We start from the raw sequence: 14,232 nt of genomic DNA on the forward strand, positions 1-14,232 counted from the left end.
TCCATTGCTCTGGATCCTATTCTCTGGAGGAGATGATAACCAGCTTGCTGCATCCTCAATATGACATCCCTTCAAATATTTAAACATGGCTATCGTATCACCTCTTAACCTTCTCTTCTCCAGGCTAAACACCCCTGGCTCCCTAAGTCGTTCTTCGTAGGGCATGGTTTCCAGACCCTTCACCATTTTAGTCGCCTTCCTTTGGACACGCTCCAGTTTCTCAATGTCCTTTTTGAATTGTGGTGCCCAGAACTGGACACAATATTCCAGGTGGGGCTTGACCAAAACAGAATAGAGTGGCACTATTACTTCCCTTGATCTAGACACTATACTTCTATTGATGCAGCCTCAAATTGCATTGGCCTTTTTAGCTGCCACATCACACTGTTGACTCATGTTCAACTTGTGGTCTACTAGGACCCCTAGATCCCTTTCACATGTAGTCTTGTTAAGCCAGGTGTCCTCCAAAACAAACCAAAAACAAGCTACACAATCCTCTTTGTTGTTATTTATTGCTAACCACCCTTGAGTCATGGTGTCCCTATGGATGAGACATCTCCAAGACTCCCTGTCCTCCAAGCTTAGGTCCTGTAAATTCATACCCATAATCTCCATCCATCCATCCATCCATCCATCCATCCAGTCCATCCATCTAGCCTTCCTCTCTTTCTCCATCCCTCCACCTTTCCTTGCATTATTATCTTTTCCAATGAGTCCTTCCTTCTCATGATGTGACCAAAGTACGACAACCTTAGCTTTATCATTATGACTTCCAGGGAGATTTCCAGCTTCATCTGTTCTAGGACCTATTTGTTCATCTTTTTGCTGTTCAGGGTATCCTCAGCACTCTTCTCCAGTCCCACATCTCCAGTGAATTGACTTTCTTCCTATCTTCTTTCTTAACTGGCCAGCTCTCGCAACTGTACGATTCTAACTTTCGTGCTCAATTGTATATCTTTGCATTTGAGGATCTTTCCTAATTCATTCATGGCTAAATCGCTTTTGAGTTTGGAGCCCATGGTTCATGAGCCCATTCTTTAAGCCGCAGATTAATTTAAACTCCTTCTGGAAAGACCTTTCCCTTTTTTCAATGGATTGGTGAGTGTGAGACTGACTCCGTTGTCAGCAAGAGCTTTCCACTACTGTGATTTGGGACCATGTTTAAAGAGGGGAGGAAAAATGGGATTAAACCCCAGCGACTCCTCGAATATCAGCACTTCCCTGTTTGCTTCCAGGGCGAGGCGGATGTGTTCTCGCCGGGTGATTCACCAATTTGCACACTCAACTGGCGAGGAGGAATTTTTGGTGCCAGGCCACCCATGGCACCTCCAGATCACAGGAGGGTTTCTGCATTTGAAAGAGTAGGTCAGAAAGGAGGGTCAAATGGGGCAAACAGCTTTCACTGGAGCAGAGGATTGCAATAGCAAGGACATTTCTGTACCGCTTATCAGTGCACTTAAGCAATCTCTAAGTGGTTTACAATGTGTAAGCGAAGATAACATGTGCGCGTGTGTGTCTACACCAGGTGTGGGAACATTTTTCTCTGCACTGACCACATAGAATCATAGAATCGTAGAGTTGGAAGAGACCGCAAGGGCCATCCAATCCAACCCCTGCCATGCAGGAACTCTCAATCAAAGCATACCCAACAGATAGCCATCTAGCTTCTGCTTAAAGACAGAAGCCAAGGATGTTCTTCCTAATGTTGAGCTGGGATCTCTTTTCCTGGAGCTTGCATCCGTTGTTCCAGGTCCTAGTCTTTGGAACATCAGAAAACAAGCTTGCTCCCTCCTCTATATGACATCCCTTCAAGTATTTAAATAGGGCTCTGATATCACTTCTTAGGCTTCTCTTCTCCAGGGTAAACATCCCCAGCTCCCTGAGTCGTTCCTCATAGGACATGGTTTCCAGACCTTTCACCATTTTGGTCGCCCTCCTTTGGACACATGGCTCCAGTTTCTCAACATCCTTTTTGAATTGTGTTGCCCAAAACTGGACACAATATTCCAGGTGGGGCCTGACCAGAGCAGAACAGAGTGGCACTATTACTTCCCTTGATCTAGACGCTATACTCTTATTGATGCAGCCTAAAATCGCATTGGCCACATGTCTTGGGAGGTAATGTATCAGGGGATGCCTAGGCCAGCAGCAGGGACAATGTCTCTGTCCGTATGGGCTTCAAGTTGCCTGTCGATTTATGGCGACCCCACGACTTCCATAAGGTTTTCTTTGGCACTTCAGAGGTAGTTTTTGGCATGTGGATGACCCCTCAGTGTGAAGATTTGGGCAGGGATGTAGTGCTGGCACTGTATCACCATCACAAAAAGGAAACACTGCAGGGAAGGCGGTGGAAAGAGGGAGGTTGGGTAGGAGCAGCATTCTGGGCCCACCTGGCAACTTGGAGCAATGCAAGAAGTGGAGTCCCAGTATCTCAGCTCTTGGTCGCCATGTGGCCAGAAACATCAGGCTTAATCCAATTTCCCCTTATGCCTGTTTCCACAATCATTTGACCCAGAAGCAGTTCCAGCCTGCCTACCAGCCTACCATCTTCCTCCTCTGGAGCCTGTAAAAGTCAAGAGGTAGATGCATTTCATCTCTAGGGTGCATGCAGTAAAACACATGGATGTGAGCGTGCAGGATTAATGTCATTCACGGCCTTTATTTACCCCAGCATAAACTGTTTCCCACCACATAACATACAAAATATCACAACCCAAACCTGGCAGATTCTGCACCAGTTTCTGACAGTTTGGAACAGTATTTGTCTGGAGTACAACTCCAAACTGGTCGGGTGTTTCTGGGAGCCACTGTCCCCAGAAACCTTTCAAAGCCTTGCACAGAAGTGGCAGTGATTAAAAAGAGTTCCATAACACAGCATAAAAATACCATTGCGGTTAGCCCTCTCCCCCGCAGCACAGAGGAATGGAATGAGGCTGCATCTGCACTGCAGAAATGATCCAGTCTGACGCCACTTCAACGGCCACAGTTAAAACGCTTTGCTCTGGTGCCATGACAAACAACAGTCCCCGGGATTCCATAGCATTGAGCCGTGGCAGATAAGGTGGCATCGAAACGGATTATTCCTTCGGTGCGGATGCAGTCTGAGGAACAACGCAAGACAGTTCTCTGGGAGAAGTGCCTTTTACATCTCCGGTGCTGCCACCAAAGAGTCCCTGCAACTGGTAGTGGTTAATTTCAATACTCCCATCAAAGGTTTCTATTAAGTAAAGGTAGTCAGAAAGTAGGAAAGAAGGTGAGAAGAAGGTTAGTGTATGTGAAGAAGGTGTAAGGATGTACAGAATGAAAGGTGGGAAGAAGGTTAGTGTTTGTGAAGAAGGTATGAGGATGTACAGAATGAAAGGGGGAAGAAGATGATAGCAGGAAGGATGGTTATAGAAGAAGTAAGGAGAAGAAGAGAAGCAAAGTGGGAAAGGAGAGAATAAGGAAAGGATACGGAGAGAGTAAGACGAATGAAAAGAGAGTAGGGAAGAATCGGTATAGAAAAGATTAAAGAAAGAAAGCAGCAGGTAAAGAGACATAAGTAAAGGAAAGGTAGAAGGCTGGGACAGTGAAAGGACAAGGGGACATTAAATGGAATTAGATGACAGAATCAACAACAGTGTAGTCAAATTTAAAGATGGTTGGTAGGTATGTAAGGTTGGTGGTTGCTTATGATTGTACGACTGGAGAATTGTAGACTAGCGACAACTATGTTAGCTAGATAACCAAAGAAGTTGTATGTATAGATGTTTGCATGGGTTTATATTTTTAAGTATTGTGTTGGTTTTTAAAATTCAATACACATTTATTTTTAAAAAAAGATTTCTGTTAGGTTAGTAATCGGCTTTGGGAGGCAAAAGTATTTTTCTAAATCAAATAGCACTAAGTTGTATCCTACAGATACAGGCTATCCTAAGCTATCCTATCTTTCTCTAAATCATATAGCACTATGAATACAGGCCAGTCTAAGCTATCCTATGTCCAGAATGACACCATTTTGTTGGTGGCCACGCACTCTGGGGGATTCTGGGACTTCTGCTTCCCAAAAAAAGGTAACTAGTCCAAGCTGTGTCTTCCGTGTCTGTTTGCAGTGTTTCCATAAGTAGCCAGTGCTGGGAGAGGGAATGGCAGCTTCCCTCTATTTGCATTTTTGGGCATGCAGGGAGCATAGGTGACAGCAATAGCAACATCAATAGCAAGTACATTTCTATACCGCTTATCAGTGAACTAACAGTTTACAATGATATCAATGGGAAGGGTGCTTGAGAACATGGCAAAGGCTGAAAGAAACACTCCCATACCTGCTGTACTCCCATTCTGTTCCTCCCCCCAATCTGTCACTATATTTTTTTAAATGCAGCCAGGCAAAGTCAAATTGCATCTACTCTGACATATCCGGCCCTGACTTCGCACACTCTTGTCACTTTAATTCTGAACGCTCGCTTCGTAATTGTTTTTCTAGCACACATCACAACCAAAACAATCGCCACCCTCTTGGTTTCTGACATCTGCTTGGGAGGCAGGATTATGGAGAAGGTGTGTGCATGAGTGCACTAGGGTGTGGGTTTATGTGTGTGTTTGTACAATGCATGACCTTCGACAATATGTAGTAGTGGTGAGGGTGGGAGTCTATCCTATGAGGTCCTGGGATCTGTAGTCTGGTTAAATGCCTTGAATTCTGTACTAAAGTGTGCTGATCCATTCCCTGAGCATTGGTGCTCCATAGCACAGAATTTTATGTACTTCATCAAACTACAGATTGCATAGGACAGATCCATGGCAGTTAAAGTGGTACCAAACAACTCAGGGTAAATACAGGGAGGGGAATTATGGGGTCCTCCAGATGTTGCTGGACTACAACTCCCAGTATCCCTTGTTATTCACTCTGCTGGCTAAAGCAAGTCCCAGCAACATCTGGAAGGCCACAAGAGTCCCACCTCTTCTTCAGAGTTAGAATTTATCATGATGGTGGAGTTGGAGGGCTTGCCTATTATCAATGAAAGATACACAGAAGTATACAGAAAAACACTTGGACTTCTGCCACACTGCAGAATTAGTGCAGTTTGACACCACTTTGACCGTCATGGATCCTTACTATGGAATCCAGAGGTTTCTTGTGGCACCAGAGCTCTCTGACAAGGAAGGCTAAATCTATCACAAACGTACAATGTCCAGAATCCCACAGCATGGAGCCACAGCAGTTAATGTGGTGTCAAACTGCATTACTTCTGCAGTGTAGATGCAGCCACAGGGAGGAAGCAAAGAGGTTTGTGAGATCACGGATCTAATGCGATGTAGAAATGAGTTGAGGACTAGGCACATCCACAGAAGGTGGAGGTGGTGGCACAGGCGGGGCCGGGGGGATGTGGTGGGTGTCATAGCGACTGCCTTGAAAGGAGGGCTCCGGGTCCTGGCGCGGCTCCTGTTGGTTTTCATCTGGTTGCCTCCAGGTCTTGACACTGTTCAAAGAGAGAAGCAGAATTAAGAGAGATGAAGATGGGGACAACGTTTGCCCTCCTCCAGTCTGCTGGGACTTCTCCTGTTCTCCAGGACTTCTCAAAGATTATGGCCAATGGCTCCGATATTACATTTGCCAGTTCTTTTAATACCCTTGGATGTAGCTCATCTGGTCCTGGAGACTTATATTCATTTAGATTAACCAGATATTCCTGTACTATCTCTTTACTTATTCTGTGCTGCATTTCTCCTAGTCTTCGGCATCATGTCCACATAGTGGTCCTACCATTTCCTTCTTCTTCAGAGCTTAGACTAGTAGGGACGACATTGTTTTAGGGTCCTTTCACACTACACAGTTATAACACTATGATTCCGCTACCACATTCATACTGGTTTAACATTTAAATGGTCTGGATTGATTTTATTATATACATTGTGTTGAAATCCTCTGATATGAAGGATATAAATATTCAACCGATCAGTCAGTAAAATGCCTCGGATGAAGACCAGCCCTGAGTGGCAACCAAATTAAAACATCCTTACTGTTTCCTTTTGGCATAACAAAATGGAAAGTAAAATAGCGTATAGGTTGGCAGACAGTTGGCACATGTTCATTTCAGTTCACAGGGAGAGAACTACAAATCTGGAGACTCTGCAGTTTGACACTATGGATTCAAGGCATTGGCCCTTACCATTCATAGATGACAGTGCAAAGGAAACCAATGGTGACAACTCCACAGAGCGCAGACAGAATAACGGTAATGACAATCATGTCTCCTTCACGTCGTCCCGGCCAAGTGTCCAGCGTTTTCCAGGCTAAAGCTGAAACCGACAATAAAGCAAGCTGTCACCGCATTACAATTTTCAGCTGCGTTACCTCCTCTTTATTCTGACTGGTTTGGATGAGTCAAATCACTCGTCTAAAACCGGCAGGACTGAATGCGGAGAAGCAGAATGGTTTTCGGTTTTCAGATGAGGGAGCATTTTATTACCCTATCTTTTTAATTTGCACGAAGAATATATCATATAGAAAGCAAGATTTCGCTACAGGTGTGAAAACTAAAGGGACATCAACAATTTAAGATACGCCGATGACACCACTCTACTAGCAGAAAACAGGAAAGGCTTGGAATGGCTGCTAGTCAAGGAAGGAATTCTAGAACCTGTAGTCCAAAGATTAAGATTGTCTAATTCTACTTGCTTCGTCATAAAACTAGTGGTATCAAAAGATTGTAGAATCATAGATAGCTATGTCTTTTTCATTCAAAGTCTCTACCTCACCCAATCCCTTTTTCCATCAGCCTCTTTTCCTTTAACGCACCTTTCTGGAGCGTAATAGAAGCAGACCACCTTGTTTCTGCTATGGATCCTTTGGTGTCCATGGCAAGGAATTTCACTCTGGAGGGGGAAAAGGAAAACACAGAAAGAGGGAAGGGTTGGTTCAATAATAACTGCTTACCAACGCTTTAAAATGTTCCTGGCATTGGACAAAAGTTTCCCACATCCCCCAGTGATGAAAGCAGGGGCTTTAAAGTTGTATATTGATCACATTTAGCAATTGGCCAGCAGACCAAGAGTGCATCTACACGGCAGAAATAATGCAGTTTGACATCCCTTTAAGTGCTATAGCTCCAGCCTATGGAATCCTGAGCCTCGTAACTTTAGCCTTCTCTGCCAAAATGTCCAAGTGCCTCACAAAACTACAAGTCCCAGGATTCTGTAGGATGGAGCCGGGGCAGTTTGAGTGGTGTTAAAGTGAATTATTTCTACAGTCTAGATTCACCCCAGGAAGGCACACAGATCATTTGGTCACAGTCTTCCTCATTATGTTGAGAGACATTGTTTTCCTGGAATTAATTCTGGTTACATGACAGTAATTTCCCCCCACATCTGCACCTAGATATATGACCAACGAAACTTTTATGTACAGCTATCCTTTTTGTCCTTTCTTTTGTAATTCATTTCCTCTTTTTTTTCTGGTATATCATTAGGGATTCGTGATATGGTTGTGATAATGTCTTGTAAGGACCAATGTGCCATATTTTTCATTACTAAAGATCATCGTCATAAGAGAACTGCAACCTCCCATGTCAGTAGTTTTTGTGGGTAATCATAGCAGAAGTACTTCTCGACTCTTTCAGACCTGTGTGATTATTTAAGGATGGGGAACCAGGTCATTGACTTTTACTAGCTGGTTACACCCTCCGGCACTTTCAGCTCTGGTCTCAAATGTCAACCGCTCACATGGACCGCAATGTGGAAAATCTGGCTGAATGAACCTTCCCTCGCATGGACGTCTCTTAGCAGAGGGATTGGCTCAAGGTATGAGAAACCGATTGCGCCTCAGGCTTCAGAATAGTCAGAATATCTCAGAGGCAAGGAGAGTTTCAAATGTCCCCAACAGCCATATCCAGAATAACTAAATCCAGTTAAAAATAATAATAATGGCCAGTTGGACCAAATGTGTGTGAAAGCAGCCTCTAAGAAGATCCCCTGTTATATATTCAGTAACAAAGGGTTCTTGTATTAATATATGTAGTGTGCCATGAAGATATAGTCTTTGTTTAACTTCTGCTGTGAATATAATTCAATTCATCTCTGTTTCACTTTAGACAAAAGAGTCTTCTTTTCTAATTTCCTTGTTCAAGGTCTGCAACCTGTAAGTCCCTTCCTTTCTGTCTTTCACCCTTTGAGCTCAGTTTGCAGCAACTGGAGTAAGCTGAGGACAAAGGGGGAAAGTGGGAAGAAGGGTGAGAAACTGGGATCTTTTAAAAACAGCTGAAAAACGTGGCACGAGAGAGGAAAAATTGAGACTGTCCCAGCCAAATTGGGACACTTGGAAGGTATAGTCTGTGGAGGCCATTACCGCTCTTACCTGAAAGGACCTGACGAAGGCAAGGGGCCATTGCAGTGGGTCCGGCTGTCATCATTCTTGCAAGAAGACTCGTTGCCAATCCGGAGGACGCGCCCTGCCTGGCCTTTCTTGCATGGGTAATTGTCAAGGGTGGCCTTCATGGTCATGTAGCCATATGTGGTGTACAGTTCTTCATATGTTGGGACATCCTTCGGAGTTGGTGGGTTCTTAAATTTGAAGGTGGCTGTTGGGTGAAGGAAGAACAACACTGAGCTGAAGTGATGTGCTACTTCAAAACATGAAAGAAGTCCTACTGAGTCAGACCAACCAACCATCCAGCAGATCTTCTAATGCAGGAGTCATATACTACAGTGGTCCCTCACAAAGAAAGAACAACTCTTGAGGAATCTCCAGGTCCTCCAATGCAACTGTAGGGTTAACATCTGCCAGAGGTTGATCTGAGGCCCCATTCCCACTGGGCTATAAAGCAACGAATCTTGCTGCGAGTCTGGCTCGGATCGAGTTGCCGAGTCGTATTTGCACCACGTCCATCGTTCCCATTACAAAAGGGAGCAAATGGACTCGTTTTTTCTTGACCTGTGTTCTTGTTCCCATTGATATTCCTCTGTTGTATTTTGACACGGACCTTTTTGTTCCCCGTTCCCATTGCCTGTCAATCAAGCACTTAGACGATTAGACGTCACAGGGACATCAGTTGCTTTGATGCATTTTGACATGGGCTATTTTTGTTCCCATTTGCGTCTTTCAAACCTGTTTTTCTGGGTTTGTTTATTTTAGTGGTCAATGGCTCGCCTGAGCGCCTGAGCGCTTGGGCAACTAGGCATCATTGCGATTGGTTGCAAAGCCGATCTGCCGCCCAGGGTGCTAAATCTATTTCATAGAATCATAGAATGATAGAGTTGGAAGAGACCCCAAGAAGGGCCATCCAGTCCAACCCCATTCTGCCATGCAGGAACTCACAATCAAAGCATCCCCGACAGATGGCCATCCAGCCTCTGTTTAAAGACCTCTAAGGAAGGAGACTCCACTATACTCTGAGGGAGTGTGGTTTGAGGCTATACTTTAGCCTATTGGGGACCTTTAAAGCCTGGACTCAGACCTGGCATTCACCATCTCAGTGACATCAGAAGCACCAGCTGCCACTGTTCCTATCACTTACCATTTTTGAGGGGGGAAATATACATTTTTAAAGAAGAAGATGGCCTACTGCAGGTCCCAGGGGCATGGGAGGCAACATTGGTGGCGGTTCCAAGGAGCTTGCCCAGCCCTGTAGTTGTGCAATGTTAAAAATTGCAAGGAAACTTGGAGCGAAAAAGAATTTGAGTGAAATCACTCACAATTCTTTTGCCCAGATTCATGTCAGATTTATTGGACTGGGGTTGGGAACAGAAGAATGGATATTAGATACTTCTTTGTACAATATTCCCCACAAGTAGTAATGTTAGGATAAACACTAATGTGTCTTCCAGTTACTAAAGCAGAAGTTCCCAAGTCAATTCCAGTCTCTGTCAAGCCAGGGATTCGCAGGCCTCTGGAGCAAGGCCTTGGATAATTTTGGGAACCAATGTAGACATAGGTGTAAGGATTTATGTACAGCTGGCTCTTCTTATCCACGGATTTTTTAATCTATGGATTCAAGCATCCACGTCTAAAAGTATACATTCCAAATAGCAAACCCTAAGTTTGCCATTTGATATATAAGGGACACGATTTTGCTCTGCCATTATATTTAATGCGACTTGAGCATCCACGGATTTTGTTATCCGTGGGGTTTCCTGGAACCAAACCCCAGCGGATAACAAGGTCCCACTCTATTCATCAGCTAATGGTCCTTGAAACTATATTTTACAATTATTCCTTGTATTCTTCAGTGCTATTTGAATAATGTACAGCCTGCCTTCCGTATCCATGGGTTCTTTATCCATGGATTCAGCCGTCCATGGCTTGAAAATATTTGATGCAATGAGCACACGAGTGAATCAGGCCCCGAAACCTCCTACACTGTGGAAGATATCTAAAGATGGAAGTCAGGGCGATGTGGGTAGAGAATCTGAGCCCATTGGGACGTTGACCGTCGACTCACCGTTACTGTAAGTAACCACCACCCAAATGGTGTCCGACGCATTGACAACCTGGTCAAAGATGCAGCTTGGTGGTTCCAAGGCAAAGGTGCTGGCGGTGATCTTCCCTTCCATGTTCAGATCGGAGATACGAGGAGTGTAGGAGATCGCTTCTGAAAATAACCAGAGAGACCAAATGAGTTCTCCAGCCCCAGGCAGCGGCTGCGCATGACCTCCAGAAACATCAAAACACGATCAAATCTAAGCAAGGAAATATATGTACTCAGATTCCACTCCCTGGTGGGTTGTCGCATGGTCCACATGTTGCCCACCCTTCGTCGCAATATTAAATACATTGCATGCATTAAATACAATCTTGTCTTGGTCTGCTGTCTGTCCAGCTGTGACTGAATGTGATGTTCCTGTCTGTGTTGAATGAAGCTCCAAACTGTGCAAATCTAAGACTCTGAAGGTGCCTAAGGTGCTGGTCCCTATAGGCTGACCATAATGGGAAGAAACTCACAGTGTAATTTCTATATATTGATCAAACATTTTTCTTTATTTACACAACCCAAAAGGCCTTTTTACACTGCCTTGGGGAAGGGTTTTTCTGTTGTTGCTTTGTATTGTTTACCTCTAAAGGCATAGTCTTTTCCAAGCAAGAATAACATAATCCTCCTGCTCCGAGGAGATTAAAATCTAAATTTCACCAGCCGCCTTGAGAAAGGGGGAAAAGGCAGCGTATAGATAGTATAACAACAACAACAACAACTTCCAGAATCCTTCATATTTACTGACTGGAGGCTTCTGAGAGTTTGGAAAAGTTGCTTTTCTAGATTATCAAAATAATATAAGGTTATATTATTATAAATATGAAAAGGTAGTGAAAATGTTGAGGGGTGAAAGGCAGACAAGGGGACCAGGATTTTAAGTACGGTCAGTCCTCCATATCCACAGATTCTTTATCCATGGATTCAAACATCCATGGCTTGAAAAAAAAAAATATATATATATATATATATATATATATCTCCATGGATTCTTTATCCACGGATTCAAGCACCCATAGCTTGCGAATATTCTATATATATATATATATATTCCAAAAAGCATTTGAAAATACACCAAGCCCTTGGTATCCGCTGGGGTTTGGTTCCAGGAACCCCTGTAGATACCAAAATCCATAGATGCTCAAAACAGCAGCATAAAAACGATGCTCCTTATAATCAAGGTTTGCCTTTTGGAATATATTGTTAATGTTTTAAAGCTGTGGATCTTTGAATCCATAGCTAAAGAATCTGTAGATATGGAGGGCTGACTGTATATTTTAAAATAGATCAGTTCCCAAAAGCAAACCTTGATTTTGCCATTTTATACAAGAGTCACTTTTTAATATCCATTGTATTTAATGGGACTTGAGCATCCATGGATTTTGGTATCTATGGATGGGCCTGAAACCAAAACCCAGTGGATACCAAGGCTCCACTGTAACTAAATAATTTGTTTAAATAAATTTTTAAAAATATATATATATATATTTTAAAGTCATTTAAATAAAACAAAATTATACAAAATTATATATCTATCCTTTTAGAGCCAACCTTTCTCATCTTTTACATTCCCACGCTTTGTAAAACTGTTCCGTTTTTTGGTGTCCGATCATCACTTGGCATTACTTATCATCCTATTTATTGATTCATTTTCAATGGTGTGCATTTTAACATGTTATATTTTTAAATTATAACTGCTGCAATTTTTAAAATAATTTCATTTTTTTATATATTTATATATTTTAATATTGTTGGACTGCTTTTTTAAATTGCATTGTTTTATACTTGTTGCCCGCCGCCTTGAGTCCCTGTATAGGCAAAAAGGCGGGATATAAGAAAATAAAATAAGAATAAGAATAATTAATAAGTCCATGTTTATCATGGATATATGTTTATCCCCTTTTAAAGAGTTATCACCTATTTGTGCAGAAGTCTTGCCAGCAAACCCAAGGAGCAGAAGTAGATGGAAAAGGGTCATCTTGGTGAGGATGCTTCTTCTCTCCAAAGAGGTTTCTTCTCCCCAAAGTGGCAAGTGGCTCCGAACCCCACGGTCCCAAGTGCGAGTGACGACGAGAGGAGGACCACCGTTGGCAAAAAGAGTGCCTTCCACCCGGACAGACTGCTCCTTATCAATTTTGCCCGCCGGCGGTCCTTTCCCATGCTCCCTTTTCACATTTTTCCCCTCCTATGTCAGGATCTTGACCCTGATAGTGAACAGGTTTGTCTCGTTCTTTCCAAACACACAAACCAAATTAAAAACAAGAACTATGAGATGGGAATCACTGGTCAAGAGGAAGAACTGCATTTCAGATCATTAACAAAATAATAATTACTTATTAATAAAAATGATAATTGACACATTTCTTCCTATTTGGCTTCTTTAAGGGATTGATATCCTGGCCTTGAGGCAGCTGTGTGACAATAGTTTGTGACAGTTTATCACACGGGGGTTTATCCCATGAATATCCCGGCAAAATCACGTAATCATGTGCACCAATTTCACATGATGTGGCACAAAACCCGCCATTAAAGTGGTCAGAAAGAAGCATTAATGCGCATCTTTCTTACTTTCGGGATTCAGCGACAACGCGTTTCCGACATCGCTTTAGTTGCGCAATTGCCTGTGATAATCATTTTTACTCGCCATTTCCGCTTCATTTGTGGGATGCTTTAAATGCGCTGTAACCTCTCCTTAATGCCAAAATCAGCCCCAGTGTGATAAACTCCATAGAATCATGTTTTGGTTGCCGTGTGCCTTCTAAGACATGTTTCTGACTTACGGCAACCATAAAGTGAACCTGTTATGGGGTTTTCTTTGTCCAAGGAGGCTTGCCACCATGGCCATCCTTTGAGGCTGAGAGAGTGCGACTGGCCCAAAGTCAATGGGTTTCCATGGCTGAACCATGATTCGAATCATGGTCTACACAACAAGGTGGCGAGGTGTCCTCCTTTTCCAGGACAGGGTTTACGTTCTGCCTTGAGTCCCTATATTGGAAGAAAGGAGGGATATAAGAAAATAAAATAAATAAATAAATAATAATAATAATAATACACTCGTCCCTCCACATTCTCTAGGGTTAGGGGCACAAGACCCCCGTGAATATGAAAAAACTGCAAATAACAAAAACACCATGTTTTTAACTGAGAGGACACCTCTCTAGGGATCTCTAGGTCTTTCGGTGCAACTTTTAAAGTTGACCATAGAGTTGCCCTGGAGGAGCTACAAAGGCCTAGTAGAGTATTCTCTCTAGGTCTTTCGATGCAATCTTTAGTTAAAGTTGACCATAGAGTTGCCCTGGAGGAGCTACAAAGGCCTAGTAGAGTATTCTCTCTAGGTCTTTCGATGCAATCTTTAGTTAAAGTTGACCATAGAGTTGCCCTGGAGGAGCTACAAAGGCCTAGTAGAGTATTCTCTCTAGGTCTTTCGATGCAATCTTTAGTTAAAGTTGACCATAGAGTTGCCCTGGAGGAGCTACAAAGGCCTAGTAGAGTATTCTCTCTAGGTCTTTCGATGCAATCTTTAGTTAAAGTTGACCATAGAGTTGCCCTGGAGGAGCTACAAAGGCCTAGTAGAGTATTCTCTCTAGGTCTTTCGATGCAATCTTTAGTTAAAGTTGACCATAGAGTTGCCCTGGAGGAGCTACAAAGGCCTAGTAGAGTATTCTCTCTAGGTCTTTCGATGCAATCTTTAGTTAAAGTTGACCATAGAGTTGTGCTGGAGGACCTAGATATTCCTAGAGAGAACATATTAATCAAACTGGTCAATAATCAAAGCTGCAAATAAGGAGGG

At 43.1% G+C, this 14,232-nt stretch overlaps 1 protein-coding gene across 1 annotated transcript; it reads right to left on the minus strand.

Annotated features, from left to right (window-relative positions):
* Positions 1-2,650: 2,650 nt before the first annotated feature.
* LOC149287125 (uroplakin-3b-like) lies at positions 2,651-13,271 on the minus strand. Its single transcript, XM_089493374.1, has 6 exons — positions 13,241-13,271; positions 10,416-10,565; positions 8,333-8,555; positions 6,779-6,855; positions 6,150-6,279; positions 2,651-5,459 (listed from the first exon to the last, which is right to left on the minus strand). Exons 2-6 carry the CDS (start codon positions 10,525-10,527, stop codon positions 5,285-5,287), a joined length of 717 nt encoding a protein of 238 aa, XP_089349500.1. The 5' UTR covers positions 10,528-10,565; positions 13,241-13,271; the 3' UTR covers positions 2,651-5,284.
* Between the last annotated feature and the right edge of the window lie 961 nt (positions 13,272-14,232).

Source organism: Sceloporus occidentalis, unplaced genomic scaffold, assembly GCF_023333645.1.
Source record: "Sceloporus occidentalis isolate IW3139 unplaced genomic scaffold, rSceOcc1.0.p SCAF_64, whole genome shotgun sequence".
In the NCBI taxonomy this organism is placed as follows: Eukaryota; Metazoa; Chordata; class Lepidosauria; order Squamata; family Phrynosomatidae; genus Sceloporus; species Sceloporus occidentalis.

Excerpts from the sequence above, each read along its gene's own strand:
- LOC149287125 (XM_089493374.1), bottom strand. The coding sequence starts at position 10,527 with ATGGAAGGGAAGATCACCGCCAGCACCTTTGCCTTGGAACCACCAAGC. Across the intron at positions 8,556-10,415 it reads GGTGGTTACTTACAGTAACG|CCACCTTCAAATTTAAGAAC; the intron begins GTGAGTCGACGG and ends TTCACCCAACAG. Across the intron at positions 6,280-6,778 it reads TTCTATTACGCTCCAGAAAG|CTTTAGCCTGGAAAACGCTG; the intron begins GTGCGTTAAAGG and ends TGTCGGTTTCAG.